This window comes from Peromyscus californicus, unplaced genomic scaffold (genome assembly GCF_007827085.1).
Source record: "Peromyscus californicus insignis strain IS unplaced genomic scaffold, ASM782708v3 Scaffold_2__1_contigs__length_46816999, whole genome shotgun sequence".
NCBI lineage: Eukaryota > Metazoa > Chordata > Mammalia > Rodentia > Cricetidae > Peromyscus > Peromyscus californicus.
Window position 1 is genome coordinate 39,589,509 of NW_026294540.1, and position 13,171 is coordinate 39,602,679.

General features: G+C 48.7%; 1 protein-coding gene and 1 long non-coding RNA gene across 2 annotated transcripts; one reads left to right on the forward strand and one right to left on the reverse strand.

The window, feature by feature from the left end:
- Positions 1 to 320: 320 nt before the first annotated feature.
- Positions 321 to 6,317, reverse strand: LOC128120466 (uncharacterized). Its single transcript, XR_008221878.1, has 3 exons — positions 5,653 to 6,317; positions 4,431 to 4,661; positions 321 to 3,033 (listed from the first exon to the last, which is right to left on the reverse strand). It is a non-coding gene; the product is annotated as an uncharacterized LOC128120466 (long non-coding RNA).
- A 161-nt stretch (positions 6,318 to 6,478) lies between these two features.
- Rasl11a (RAS like family 11 member A) lies at positions 6,479 to 8,952 on the forward strand. The gene is made up of 4 exons (XM_052754509.1): positions 6,479 to 6,716; positions 6,988 to 7,044; positions 7,167 to 7,246; positions 8,301 to 8,952. The coding sequence occupies exons 1-4, from the start codon at positions 6,593 to 6,595 to the stop codon at positions 8,766 to 8,768; spliced, it is 729 nt and encodes a 242-aa protein (XP_052610469.1). The 5' UTR covers positions 6,479 to 6,592; the 3' UTR covers positions 8,769 to 8,952.
- The last annotated feature ends 4,219 nt before the right edge of the window (positions 8,953 to 13,171 follow it).

Sequence of the window (13,171 nt, forward strand, 5' to 3'; positions counted from 1 at the left end):
CAGAGAAACCCTGTCTCAAAAAACAAAACAAAACAAAACAAAAAACCATTATCCTGTAAAAATAACAGACTGGGGCTGGATGGTGGTGGCGCATGCCTTTAATCCCAGCACTCGGGAAGCAGAGCCAGGAGATCTCTGAGTCTGAGGCCAGCCTGGTCCACAGAGTGAGATCCAGGACAGGCACCAAAGCTACAAAGAAACCTTGTCTCAAAAAGACAGGACTTTTTTTTTTTTTTTTTTTTTTTTTTTGAGACGGTTTCTCTGTGTAGCCCTGGCTGTCCTGGAATCCACTTTGTAGGCCAGGCTGATCTCGAATTTAAACAGATCTGCCTCTTGAGTGTTGAGATTAAAGGTGTGTGCCACCACCTGGCCAAACTGGGGACTCTTAATCTCTCTATGTTTGGTCTTACTTTCTGCTGTGCTTTATAAAACTAGTGTTTCTCTGAAGTCTGGTCAACACTTTGCTCATGAACATTTGGCATTGTTAGATCCTCCTGTGATGTGGAAAGTTCTGGAGACGTAGGGCAGTGTTTGTTCTTTGCCAGAAAACCTTGTCTTCACCCTCTGTTGCCTTGACAGTCACATGGCACAGGGGCCGGAATGAAGGATTCCGAAAGGCTCTTGTGTACTTACAGTCTGATTTATGATTTACCCTGACCTGAGGAGAAGCCTCCATTTGGGGAGGGTAATGAAGCTGACGGGAAAGGAACAACTACCAGCAGAAGGGATGGGCAGCGGCTCTCAACATTCCTGACGCTGCAGCCCTCCAATACGGGTCCTCGTGTGGGGTGACACCCAACCATAACATTGCTTCTTTGCTACTGTTATGAATCAGAAATATCTGACATGCAACTCACAGGGGGGTCGTGACCCAGAGGTTGAGAACCACTGGATTAGGGCCATTATTAAGGGCACCTATTCAGAAAATTCTTTTCATTTGGTGTACAGCACAAGAATTTTCTAAAACACAAATGGCCTACCTATGAATATGTGCACTCTCCTTAGGCTTCTTCACAATTCTGGATAAAAGAATGTGATTTGCTGATGCTTGAATTATTTTGGCAAGTGAAAAACAAGGGGACTAGAGAGATGGTTCAGTGGTCAGAGCACTGACTGGCCAGAGCACATGGTGGCTCAGGACCATTCGTAGGTCTAGTTCCAGGGGATCCAATACCCTCTTCTGGCCACTTTGTGTACTGCACATGTGTGCTACACACACACACACACACACACACACACACACACACACAAAGCCAGGGTGTTGTGGCTGATGCCTTTAATTCAATACCATCACTGGGGAGGCAGGGGCAGGCAGATCTCTCTTGAGTTCGAGACCAGGCTGATCTATAGAGCTAATTCCAGGACAACCAGGGATGCACAAAGAAACCCTGTTCTGAAAAGAAAAAAAAAAAGCTTTCCCTTAAGGGCTTTTACCAGTATCAGTTATTAAGAGTTTGTAAATTTAGCAGGAGAAAATGTGATGTTACTGAGTTTGGATTCTGTTTCCTTTTATCTTTGCAGTTTGGGGCGGCCTTTCTGACCATTATTGAAGTACCTTAATTCTGCAGGTTTCATGGCTTTGAATATCATTCATATCCTGACAGTGACCCTGGCCCACAAAACCCTCCACCCGAGCTGTGGCTTCCTGACCTTTCCTCATGTGACTCCTAGCCCAGGGCCTGGTTTGGTTTCCCTCCACCCGAGCTGTGGCTTCCTGACCTTTCCTCGTGTGACTCCTAGCCCAGGGCCTGGTTTGGTTTCCCCACCTCGCTGTGCCTTTCTATGCCAGGCACACACTTGTTCAAAGCTTCTGTGCTCGGTGTTTCCTTTGCTGGAAAGCTTGTCCTACAGAGATGCCTGCGGTTTGTCCCCTTTCCATAGTCAACCTCTGCCCGGATTTTTGTCAGACCACCTTTTAATGGCCTATAAAAATAGCAAACTCCTTTATCATTTTTGTGCCTTTATTCTTTATAGTACTTATGACCCAATATATCTTTTTGTTGGGAAGTCTGAGTTTTTAATCCACGGAATTATTTACAGCTTCTTGTTAGGGTCAGGAACACTTACTGCTGTGGAAGGAGGCCAAAGAAGACAGTGCCACACAGCCCTGCTCTGCATGGTGACAACCTGGAAGATAGACAAGTACTTATGTGAACAAGCCAGAGGGCACTAGCAATGTGAAGGAGGACACGAAGGGCAGTTGGTGGCAGGGCTCTTGTTCCTGGCTGCCCGCCTCCCATAGTTATTGGGTGTGCAGTCAGAGGGCAGAGGTTGGACAGAAGTGGGGTGCTGCCTGCAGCTTTCTGCCCTCGTGTGCTCACTGAGTGTTCGGGTCTCCGGCATCGTGTCCCTTGCTTCTTCCTTGACTTCAGCCTACAGGCCTGGGAAGCTTGCAGGCGAGCAAGTCCTTCCCGTGCCTTGCTGGTCCCTTCTGTAGCTAAATTTCCTGGTTGCCCACTACACATCTGGCCCCCACCTCCTCCATGCTGATGTAACTATCCTCGGAGGTTGCCAAAATCTTGCTAATTAACACATTTAGAGGCTTTTTTCAGATTAATTTTTTTTATCTCCCTGTTACTTGGCAGCGCCAACCGGTTTTCTTTTCCAGGGGCTTCACCTCCACTCAGACGCCGCAGCCGCCGCCGCCAGTCAGTTCTCATTTGGCTGGTAAAGAGTTAATAACTTGCCCAATCTGATATTTGCTATTTGCAGATTCCGCCCTTCATGTTCATTGTAGACACCCACAGATTTGTGTGGTGTTTAACCCACGCATTCCTATTATCTTTCTAAAAAGCATTCAGCATGCCTGTGTTACATTGGCTGAAAGCTGTTACCAGTTTTACATAACTCTAGATACGAGTATGAAACAAAATAGAGCCCAGGCGGCCTCGATTCAAGAGAGCCTATTTATAATTCTTCAGCTTGGTGGCTCACTGTCTTCGCCAAAGGGTCAGCTTATTTTGTGTATCTGTAAATGTGAAGAGCTTTCCCAAGGAGAATGGAGACACTTCAAGTTCTTCCTAGCAAGGCGCACTGTAAATGCAAATGGAAACATAATTACCACAGGGCAAGGCAGAGAACAGGCTGTGGAATTTTCCTCATTGAATGACCTTAAGCCAGTGGTTCTCAACCCGTGGGTCGCGACCCCCTTAGCAAGTCGAAAGGCCCTTTCACAGGAGTCACATATCAGATATCCTGCATATCAGATATTTACATTATAATTCATAGCAGTAGTAATATTACAGTTATGAAGTAGGAACAAAGTAGTTTTATGGCTGGGGGTCACCACAACATGAGGAACTGTATTAAAGGGTCACAGCGTTAGGAAGGTTGAGAACCACTGCCTTAAACTGAGGGGTGGAAAACAGTAAAAGGAGTGAGGTGACAGTTTGGACAGTCTGCATTTTTGCCTAAGGGAGTTTGTGATGGATGTCATTGGCCCCTGCTCAACTGACATTCTCTGTGTTCATTTTTCATGGTGTTAATAGTCTCTATCCAGGAGGAATCATGATCACCACGTCAGTCATGGCTGTCATGGCGGGTCATGGCCATCCCATCCTTTGCCAGCTGTTTGGATCGCTCTCCTTTGTTTCATCTTTTCTGCTCTTGCTATTAAGATATAATGGGGCTGGAGAGATGGCTCAGTGGTTAAGAGCACCGACTGCTCTTCTAGAGGTCCAGAGGTCCCGAGTTCAAATTCCCAGCAACCACATGGTGACTCACAACCACTTGTAATGAGATCTGGTGCCCTCTTCTGGCCTGCAGGGACACATGCAGGCAGAACTCTGTATACATAATAAATAAATAAATCTTTGGGGTTGGGGATTTAGCTCAGTTGTAGAGCGCTTGCCTAGCAAGCACAAGGCCCTGGGTTCGGTCCTCAGTTCCGGAAGAAAAAAAAAGATATAATGGATAGTTTTTCTTTTAGATAGGGTCTCATATAGCCCAGGATGGCCTCTAACTTACTATGGAGTCAAGGATAGCCTTGAATTTATGATCCTGCTGCCTTCATTTCCTGAGTGCTACATGCTGTGCTAAGGGTAGAACCCAAGCCCTAGGGTGTGCTGGGCAAATGCTCTGCCACCGACCTATGTCCCCACCCCAAGCACTGTCTAATTTCGTAGTTACAGAGGCAAAGCAAGGTGGTCCCCCTCTCCGTCTCTGTTTGGGTGGGGAATTGATGCTACAGAAATCGTCTCGGTCCATCAAGGAAAGGCCCAGAGACTCCACGAGACAACAGCCCAGGATCCACAGAGCTTCCCAACAGGCTCTGGACAGCAGCAGGTCCTCATGGCTCCTTAAACGGGTCTCGTAGTCTTGGTGCCCAGGATTTTCCTCCACTTAGGGAGGGAAGCCCTGCTTCACATCTCTCCAATTAAACTGAAAGTTAGTGGAAGATGACCACCTCGTGAAAAGATTAAAATCCATACCGCTTAACTATGGCAGTTCATCGCAGGCATCTCTCGGGACATCTTTTTCCAAGAGCATCAACAGCAGATGTAAACGGGACTTTTGGCTCCATACGGTGGAGTCAGCATACATCATCCACCTAGTCATTCAGATGGTCAGCCAAATGGTGTGTGTGTGTGTGTTGGGGGGCTTCTTGCCCCTTTAGATATCCCCACTTCCTGAGGGAAAAGTTGCATGGTAGGACTCCTTCCCTGTGGAAATGGACAGCAAACAAACACTCCAACTGTAATGACAGTTGAGACCGAGGCTACCAAAGGGGTCCCCAGAAACTGAGATGGAGGCGGTAATGCTGGCAGTGATTTCTCTGTGTCTGCAAGAGGAGGGCAAGTAAGCGGAGATGCCATCTATTCCAGCTGACGAGGAGCATTCTGTGTTCTTCAGTTGAGAAAGAAGAGGAGGGGGGCAGGCAGGGAGACACCCAGAAAGGTGAGCGGAAGAAATCCTGGAACAGCAATTAGCCAGTAATGTGACTGAGTGATCAGGAGGAGTCACGGACCTGGCTTGGGCGACTTGCTATACGGAAGCACGTCCTTTAGCATTTTCAACAGCAAAACCAGACCCCATTCTCTGTCACTTCCTACGCGCTAGCCCTTTCCACTACAGCTTGCTGCTGTCCTTAAAGGGGTGGAGCGTGATTTCCCCATCTTTTGAATTCACGATGGCCTCGAGGTTTGCCTTGGCCGACAGAATGCACCAGAGGTGATAGCTGCTGCCTTAGGGCCACCAGAGAGGCCTTGCTCACTTCCACCCTCTCAGCCACTTCGAGGACAAGCCTTGCCAATTTCCTGGATGAGGCAGCAGTTAGCTGCCAGGCCTGAGTGAGTGGTGGAGCAAGCCAGCCTAACGCTTCCCTAGGGCTCGTAGGTTCTCAGCTACAGCCTCGGAGAGCTCCATCAAGCTTGTCAAGCCTGGCCTAGATTACGAACAGAAGAGAATGTTGCGCTGAGCCATTAGGTTCTGTGTGGTTGGCCATGCCGTGCAAGCTAACTGATAAGACTGGATGGAGAACGGGAGTGAAAGAGGGTAGGGCTGTCTAGTGGTTGGGTAGATGACACGGAACTACACAGGAGATTGCAAGGCTTCTGCCTTGTTACGGCGGCATCCAAGAACCAGCCATGTTTATCTTCCTGTGCCCACTTCCTCCTCCTCACACCCCCAACCTAAATTCCACCAGATACTTACCAGGAAATGTTTGAATAGTGAAGTAGATCCCGGAGCCAAGCGCACAGGCTGGTATTTACCACGGGGAATCCAGCCAGAATCAAGCGCCCTGAGTTTGAGTGAGTCAGTCAGTTCACTCTGTGACAGCAGAGCAGGGGCTGCCTGGGTTTGGATGCCCAGCCGTAGGCAACAGCTGTCCCCTGAGGGAGTTTATAGGTAAGTGACGGCAATTTCCTTGATTTTTAGTAAATTAGGGCCCTTGCCCTGGTCCTAGCCTTTTCCACAGTGATGTCACTCCTCAGTACCCTTTTAGATTATATGTGTGTGTGTGTGTGTGTGTGTGTGTGTGTGTGTGTGTGTGTGTGTATGCATATTTGAGACAGGGTCTTATGTAGGCCAAGCTGGCCTCGAACTCAAACCTTAGATGTAACCAAGGATGACCTTGAACTTCCTTCCGACCCTCCTGTCTCCACTGGGTGTGCCACCACACCCAATTTACAGGGTGCTGAAGCTCAAATTCATCCATCAGCACTCTGACAATCAAAGGCGCAAAAATTGGATCTCTTCTTCCCACTGTCCCAGGAACATCCAGCCAGCTGCAGCTTTTGCCCTTTCTGGTGGCCCAGTTCCACCTTCATGTTCACGCTCCAGGCTAGTGGCCCAGGTTGGCCGCTCCGGGGGCGGGTACCATCAGGACTCCACCGGCTGGGACCCGCGCAACTGGGCGAGCAGAGCAGCCCGGCGGTGCGCCCGCCCGCGGGTGACAGTCCCCTGCGCGCGCGCTGCCCCCACCACTCCAGGAAGGGGCGGGGAATAGGAGGCGCTAGAGGCGGCCACCGCGCTCCCCGAGCTCTTTAAAAACCGAGAGCCCGGACAGCTCTGCTGGCCGCGCCGCATCCCGGCGCCCTGTGTTGTCGCCTGTCCAGCCGGCTATCCTGCAGCGCGGTCGCGAGACGCGCCCATGCGTCCGCCAACCATGTCTGGGCACTTTCTGCTGGCTCCCATTCCCGAGTCTTCCTCCGACTACCTCCTGCCCAAGGACATCAAACTGGCGGTGCTCGGCGCCGGTCGAGTGGGCAAAAGCGGTGAGTGGGGCAAGGGAGCGCGCGCGCCCGCCCAAAGACAGCAGGGGTCCCCACCCGCAGGGATGCGGGAAGACCCCCGCCTGTTTTCTCTGGCAGTCCACTCCTGAGCTCTGGGCCGGGTTGGCGGCTGCTGAGGGTCGCTCCGGTCTCATCCGTCACATTCCGCGGGGTAGCCACTTTGTCCCGGGGACCCGGGGGAACGCGCGCCGTTCCCGTGAGGGCGACCACCTTGACCCACTTCTTCAGCTGACGTTCTTACTTCATTTTTCAGCCATGATTGTGCGCTTCTTAACGAAGAGATTCATCGGCGACTACGAACCCAACACAGGTTAGAATGGTTTCGTGTTCCTTGGCTTTTGGGCGTGAGTTCTGTCTGTTCTCTCTCCCCTCCTTTTTCGTTTGCCGGTCAGAGCGTGGGAACTCAAATGCAAACTCCTCTTGGTTGTACAGGCAAACTGTATTCGAGACTCGTCTATGTGGAGGGGGACCAGCTATCCCTGCAGATCCAGGACACTCCGGGAGGCATCCAGGTAAGAACTGTCACGAGGGTGTGTGGTGCAGCTGCATCTAACTTTGAGGTGATCGCCTCGGGGTCCCGAGTGAGATGTCTCACTCAGCACGTCTAATGTGCATTTCGATGTAGGTATCGGCGGTCTGTCACAGGTGAGCTGAGGGTCGGGATGCTGGATGCCCTCCAAGGCATGATTGATTAGAACTGATTCGCTCTTAAACACTACTTTATTTATTTTAAAGATTGTGGCTTGTTCTGCAGCCCTGGCTGACCGTCATTGCCTGGGCTGCTTAGGCAGGTATCAACACTTTCAGAGACCAGGAGCAATTTAAAAACAACAGCCGGCGGGGGTAGGGGGGGTGCTTTGCGGAGGTGAGGGTGGGGGAGCTGGGGGGGGGCGGGGCGGGTGGGAATGTAGCTCAGTAGTTAGTAAGCGCTTGCTCGAAGGTTCAGGGTTCCATTCCCAGCACCACATTAAAGAAGCAAGCAGTAGGTTGGATTCTGGAGGAAAAGGGCCTGCTTTCTGGCCAGGGCTGCCAAAAATGTTAGGGGCTATTTCTCCAAGCCAGTAATTGTAATCAGATAACCTCTTGGCTATCAGTCTGGAATGCAACTTAATTAATTGCTCAGCCCTTCTAGGGAGGAGAGGTCGTGTGGAAGAGTGCAGAGAAAGGAATTCGTTTCTGTAACGTTCTCAAGAAGTTGACTGCTAAAAATATTTTTTATGGGCTTGGGAATAGATATTTATGTTGGATTGTTTCCAGAGTTTTGTTTGTTATGAATTAGTTCCCTGAAAACTAAGCCATTCCGGTCTGTAATTATTCTTAAGTCATCAGAGTTCGCTGGAGACTGCCTGTCGAGCAGGGGGGTTAGAAGTGTTAGTCCAACCAGCTCAAAAAGGAATCCAGGGTGAGCATTGGTCCGAGGCTTTGTCTGTCAAAAGCCTCTTGCAGAAGCTAGGTAGAGCCTGACGACATTTAGCGATGTCTCCATCCAACCAGTGTTCCTTCAAGGGTCACTCCGGTGTCACATTTGAGCTTCCTTTGATCAGGTCCCATTTTGTTCTTTCTCAGGCCCAAGACAACCCCAGCCCAACAGTGGATTCTCTGTCCAAGTGCGTGCAGTGGGCTGAGGGCTTTCTGCTGGTCTATTCCATAACAGACTATGAGAGCTACCAGTCCATTCGGCCCCTTTACCAGCAGATCCGGAAGGTCCACCCTGATGGAAAAGCCCCTGTCGTCATCGTGGGCAACAAAGGAGACCTTCTGCATGCCCGGCAGGTGCAGACACACGATGGTCTTCAGCTAGCCAGTGAGCTGGGCAGTCTTTTCCTTGAAATTTCCACTAGTGAAAACTATGAAGACGTCTGTGACGTGTTCCAACATCTCTGCAAAGAAGTAAGCAAGCTGCACAGCCTCAGTGGGGAGCGGAGGAGAGCTTCCATCATCCCCCGGCCTCGCTCCCCCAACATGCAGGACCTGAAGAGGCGCTTCAGGCAGGCCCTGTCCTCCAAAGTAAAAGCCCCCTCCGCCCTGGGGTGACCCATCTCAGACAGACTGGTGACTTTTATTACTATATTACTACACATTTGTGCAGCCACAAAGACTGGGCCTTTCCCCTTTAAAACATATTGAGAGTTTATTTTTATAATGACTTTATTGGCTTTCAAGTGGATGTGTATTTCTGAAAATTCAAACAATGATTGACTAGAAGTTGTTTTTTTTTTTTTTTTTTTTTTTTTTTTTACTGTAACTGTTGGCCACTTTTCCATTAAAGGCAAAATGGCAATCTATTCCTTGTTTTCTGAATGTCTTTTTATAGAAATCTTGCTTGCACCAGAGCCCAGAAGTGCTCCGTGCTTGGCCCTGAGTCTGAACTCTGATTGGTGTCCTGCAGTAGGGAGGGGTCATGTGGAGGGAGTCAGCTGTGGGAGAGTGAGGTATGCAGAGGAGGGCAAGGGGGTTGACTAGCTACAGGATGTCCTTAATTAGGGCAGTTCTTCACAGTCAGGAAGTTAGTACTGGTTTTCCAGCACCCTGCTTTGTTGGAGACTGACGCTAAAATGCTACAAACTGTCATTATTATTTACTTATTTGTCCAAATGCCAGTGTAGCCTCTCCACAGTATAGTTTAGAGAACAAAAGCCCAGCTAGAGACTGGCACATGCCTGTGATCCTAGCCCTCAGAAGGCTGAGGCAGAAGTGCAAGTGTCAGACCTCCCCCCTCCCCAACCCCAGCCATGTATGGAAACTCCATCATAAAACCAGCGTCTGGGGATGGAGCTCGGTGGTAGAATGGATGCTTACTGTGCTCAAGGTCCTTGGTTTGATTCCCTAGCACTGTCGAAAGAGGAAAGAAAATCTCCTTTTCCAGGATTCTTCGTCAGTAAGTGAGCTTTGCCATCTGGGAGTGGCCTCTGTTCTCCCTCCCTCCTGCATCCCAGACCCTTTGCTGTATATGGACATAAAATGATCCAAGTATTATTTCATGAACTAAAGACGACTTTCTTGGGTTCACAATACCAGCAGAGGGGAGAGTGATGTGACGTCATTTCACAGTGAACACACTCCATGGCTGAGGGGCATTGACTGCCTGGTGAGCAAGGTCCAGAGTTGTTGGAGTCTACTTCACCATCAGGGTAGAAAAAAAGAGTATAATTGACGTTTGAGGTATGTCTTGTTTGGGGAGGTCTTGAGGATCGAACCCAGGACCTTACACTCCAGTCCTGAGCTGCACCCCAGCCTCTGAGGCATATCTTTACTTGTGTGCCCTTTAGGGAGATGCCGGCTTGATGACCACTATGGGCACCAGACGAATGAGGAGGGAGGTGCAGGTGTTGAAGGTGAGGTCTTGGAGACCTCAACATTGCTGCAACCTGAGCTGTACATCTTGCGGTCGCTGTTAGGGATAGCCTGGCCTCAGCTTCAGCTCAATGCTGTTAGGGATAGCCTGGCCACAGCTTCAGCTCTATGCTGTTAGGGATAGCCTGGCCACAGCTTCAGCTCTATGCTGTTAGGGATAGCCTGGCCACAGCTTCAGCTCTATGCTGTTAGGGATAGCCTGGCCTCAGCTTCAGCTCTATGTTGTTAGGGATAGCCTGGCCTCAGCTTCAGCTCTATGCTGTTAGGGATAGCCTGGCCGCAGCTTCAGCTCTATGCTGTTAGGGATAGCCTGGCCGCAGCTTCAGCTCTCAAGGTAAACTCAAGTGTATACATATCTTGAAATCCAGTAGTTGAGGCCAGTAAGTGGGACACTGACTGACTCACATATGGAGCCCGATAAGGCTCATGGAACCTTGCTGGAGGGAGAAGACGATCCTCTCAAGGCACCAGGTCTGTTAGCTCTGTTTTTCTCTAAAGGTCCCGTTATGCCTCTATCAGGGACTTTATAGGTCTTCTCTAGACCAGGCATCAAAAAAATCAGAGAAGGGGCTGGAGAGTAGATTCAGCGGTTAGGCTCACTGGCTGCTCTTCCAGAGGACCTGAGTTCGATTCCCAGCACCCATACAGCTGCTCACAACTATTTGTAACCCCAGTCCAAGGTTATCTGATTCCCTCTTCTGGCCTCCATAGGCACTGCATGCACAGGAACAGACTTAAATGCAGACAGAAACACCCAGACACATTAAAAAAAAAAAAAAAAAGCCTGCTTTCCTCACCAACAGCAGCTCTTGTTTGATTTTCATGACTGAACGCCTAACTGGGTTCCCCTTATCTATGGCAGACAATATAAATGAGAAATACCATAAAGATTATTTATCACCTCTCCAGTTTCGTTATTTTCTCGCTCCAACACACATACAGATATATACACACACACATATACATACATATACACATACACATACATACACATATTTACACACACATACATACACACATATACATACATACACATATATACACACATAACACATATACATACACATGTATACATATATTCACATATACACACATATACATACACACATACACACATATACATACATATACACATATACATACACACACATATACACACATACATACATACACACATATACATATATACATATATATGCACACATACACACATATACATACCTACACACACACATATACACACATCCACACACATCCACACATATACATACATACATACACTCACACACACAGACACACACAGACAGACATCCACTCCACCTCACAGCCGACACAATAGGACTGTCTGCCTTTCTCAGTACACTCCGGGCTCTTCCATGCCTCCCCACCTGGGCACAAACTGTCCCTAAGTCTCACACACATTCACCTAGTCCTTACCTAAGGAAGGGCTTGCTAACTTTCCTTCCAGGACTCGAGTCACGTGCTGTGTGCCAGATTCGCTCTGGGAGGCCTTTTTGGGGTTTCTTTATCCATGCCGTATAACCCACTGGTATGGCGAACACAGTTAGAAGGAATGTCCCTGAGGGCAGTAGCTGTATTTACAACTTTGTTTACTGCCGGCTTCACTCAGCTAACACCCGCAGCCCAGCAGGTGTTTCCTTTAGTTCGTCTTGTCTTGTTTTGACATGGTCTCTTGGTTTTTTTGTTTTGGTTTTGGTTTTTGGTTTTTCAAGACAGGATTTCTCTGTAGCTTTGGAGCCTGTCCTGGATCTCGCTCTGTAGACCAGGGTGGCCTCAACTCACAGAGATCCGCCTGGCTCTGCCTCCCGAGTGCTGGGATTAAAGGTGTGCACCCCCACCACCCATTGACTTGGTCTCTTATAACCCAAGCTAGTCTTGAGTTCCATTTGTACCTTGATCCTTCTGCCCACAGCTCTAGAGTGCTGGGATATTGTGGAATACAGTATTTGTTTAACTATGTAAAGATGTGTTACATTTGTTTATGCTGCATTTGTTTAACTATGTAACCATGTGCTGCTGGTTCACCTTGCCTGCTTAAGGCACCTGATTGGTCTAATAAAAAGCTGACCAGCCAATAGCTAGGCAGAGAAGAGATAGGAGGGATAGGAGGGGCTGGTGGACAGAGAGAAAAGGGGAACCACCCAGCCATCCAGCTGGGGATCAGCCCACCAGACATGGAGGAAACAGGAAAGCAGGATGGACAGTATGTAGATGAGATAAACAAGCTTCATGGAAGCACATAGATTAATAGAAATGGATTAATTTAAGTTAAAGAAAAAAAATTAGCTAGAAACGAGCCTAAGCTAAAGCTGAACATTCATAATTAATAATAAGTCTCTGTGTTATGATTTGGGGTTACAGGCATGTACCACCACACCCAGTTTTATGCAATGCTGGAGACTGAGCCCAGGGCTAAGAGAGCCCTCTACCAACTGAGGTACCTCCCCAGTCAGGAATAATCATTTTTCAGTAAACATAAGATGAATGAACATTCTATTTTTTTTTTTGTGCCAAAGGAAAATAATAGGAAATTATAACGGAACAAATGGTGACATCTGCAAAATTAGGCCAGAAGGTGTTTTAAGAAGCTTTTACTAAGCAGTGACAGTGAACAGCTGACGGCAGCCCACGTCAGGCAGCTTTCCATCACTGTGACAAAACACTAGAGAAAGTCAGCTTACAGGGAAGGAAGGTCGATTTCAGTCACCAGTTCAGGGCTCTCACTGCATGGTCACTTAGCCTGTTTCCCTGGGCCTGTGTGGAGACAGGACATCACAGTAAGAATCTTCAGGACAGCAGAGCTTTGGGATGTGTAGTTGCTGGAAGCAGCGAGGGAGAAGATCAGCAGCTGGAGTCCCATGACCCCTTTCTAAGCCCCAGTGACCTAACTTCCCTCTGTTAGACCCTAGTTTCCATCATAGGCTGCAACCAAGGCTTTTTTTTTTTTGAGACAGAGTTTCTCTGTGTAACAGTCCTGGCTGTTCTAGATCTCACTCTGTAGACCAGGCTAGTCTCAAACTCACAGAGATTCACCTGCCTCTGCCTCCCAAGTGCTGGGATTA

What these genes read in the sequence shown, in the direction of transcription:
- Rasl11a (XM_052754509.1), top strand. Translation starts at nt 6,593, where the DNA reads ATGCGTCCGCCAACCATGTCTGGGCACTTTCTGCTGGCTCCCATTCCC. An exon ending in CGACTACGAACCCAACACAG is followed by an intron (nt 7,045 to 7,166) that starts GTTAGAATGGTT and finishes TTGGTTGTACAG; the next exon opens with GCAAACTGTATTCGAGACTC. An exon ending in ACACTCCGGGAGGCATCCAG is followed by an intron (nt 7,247 to 8,300) that starts GTAAGAACTGTC and finishes GTTCTTTCTCAG; the next exon opens with GCCCAAGACAACCCCAGCCC.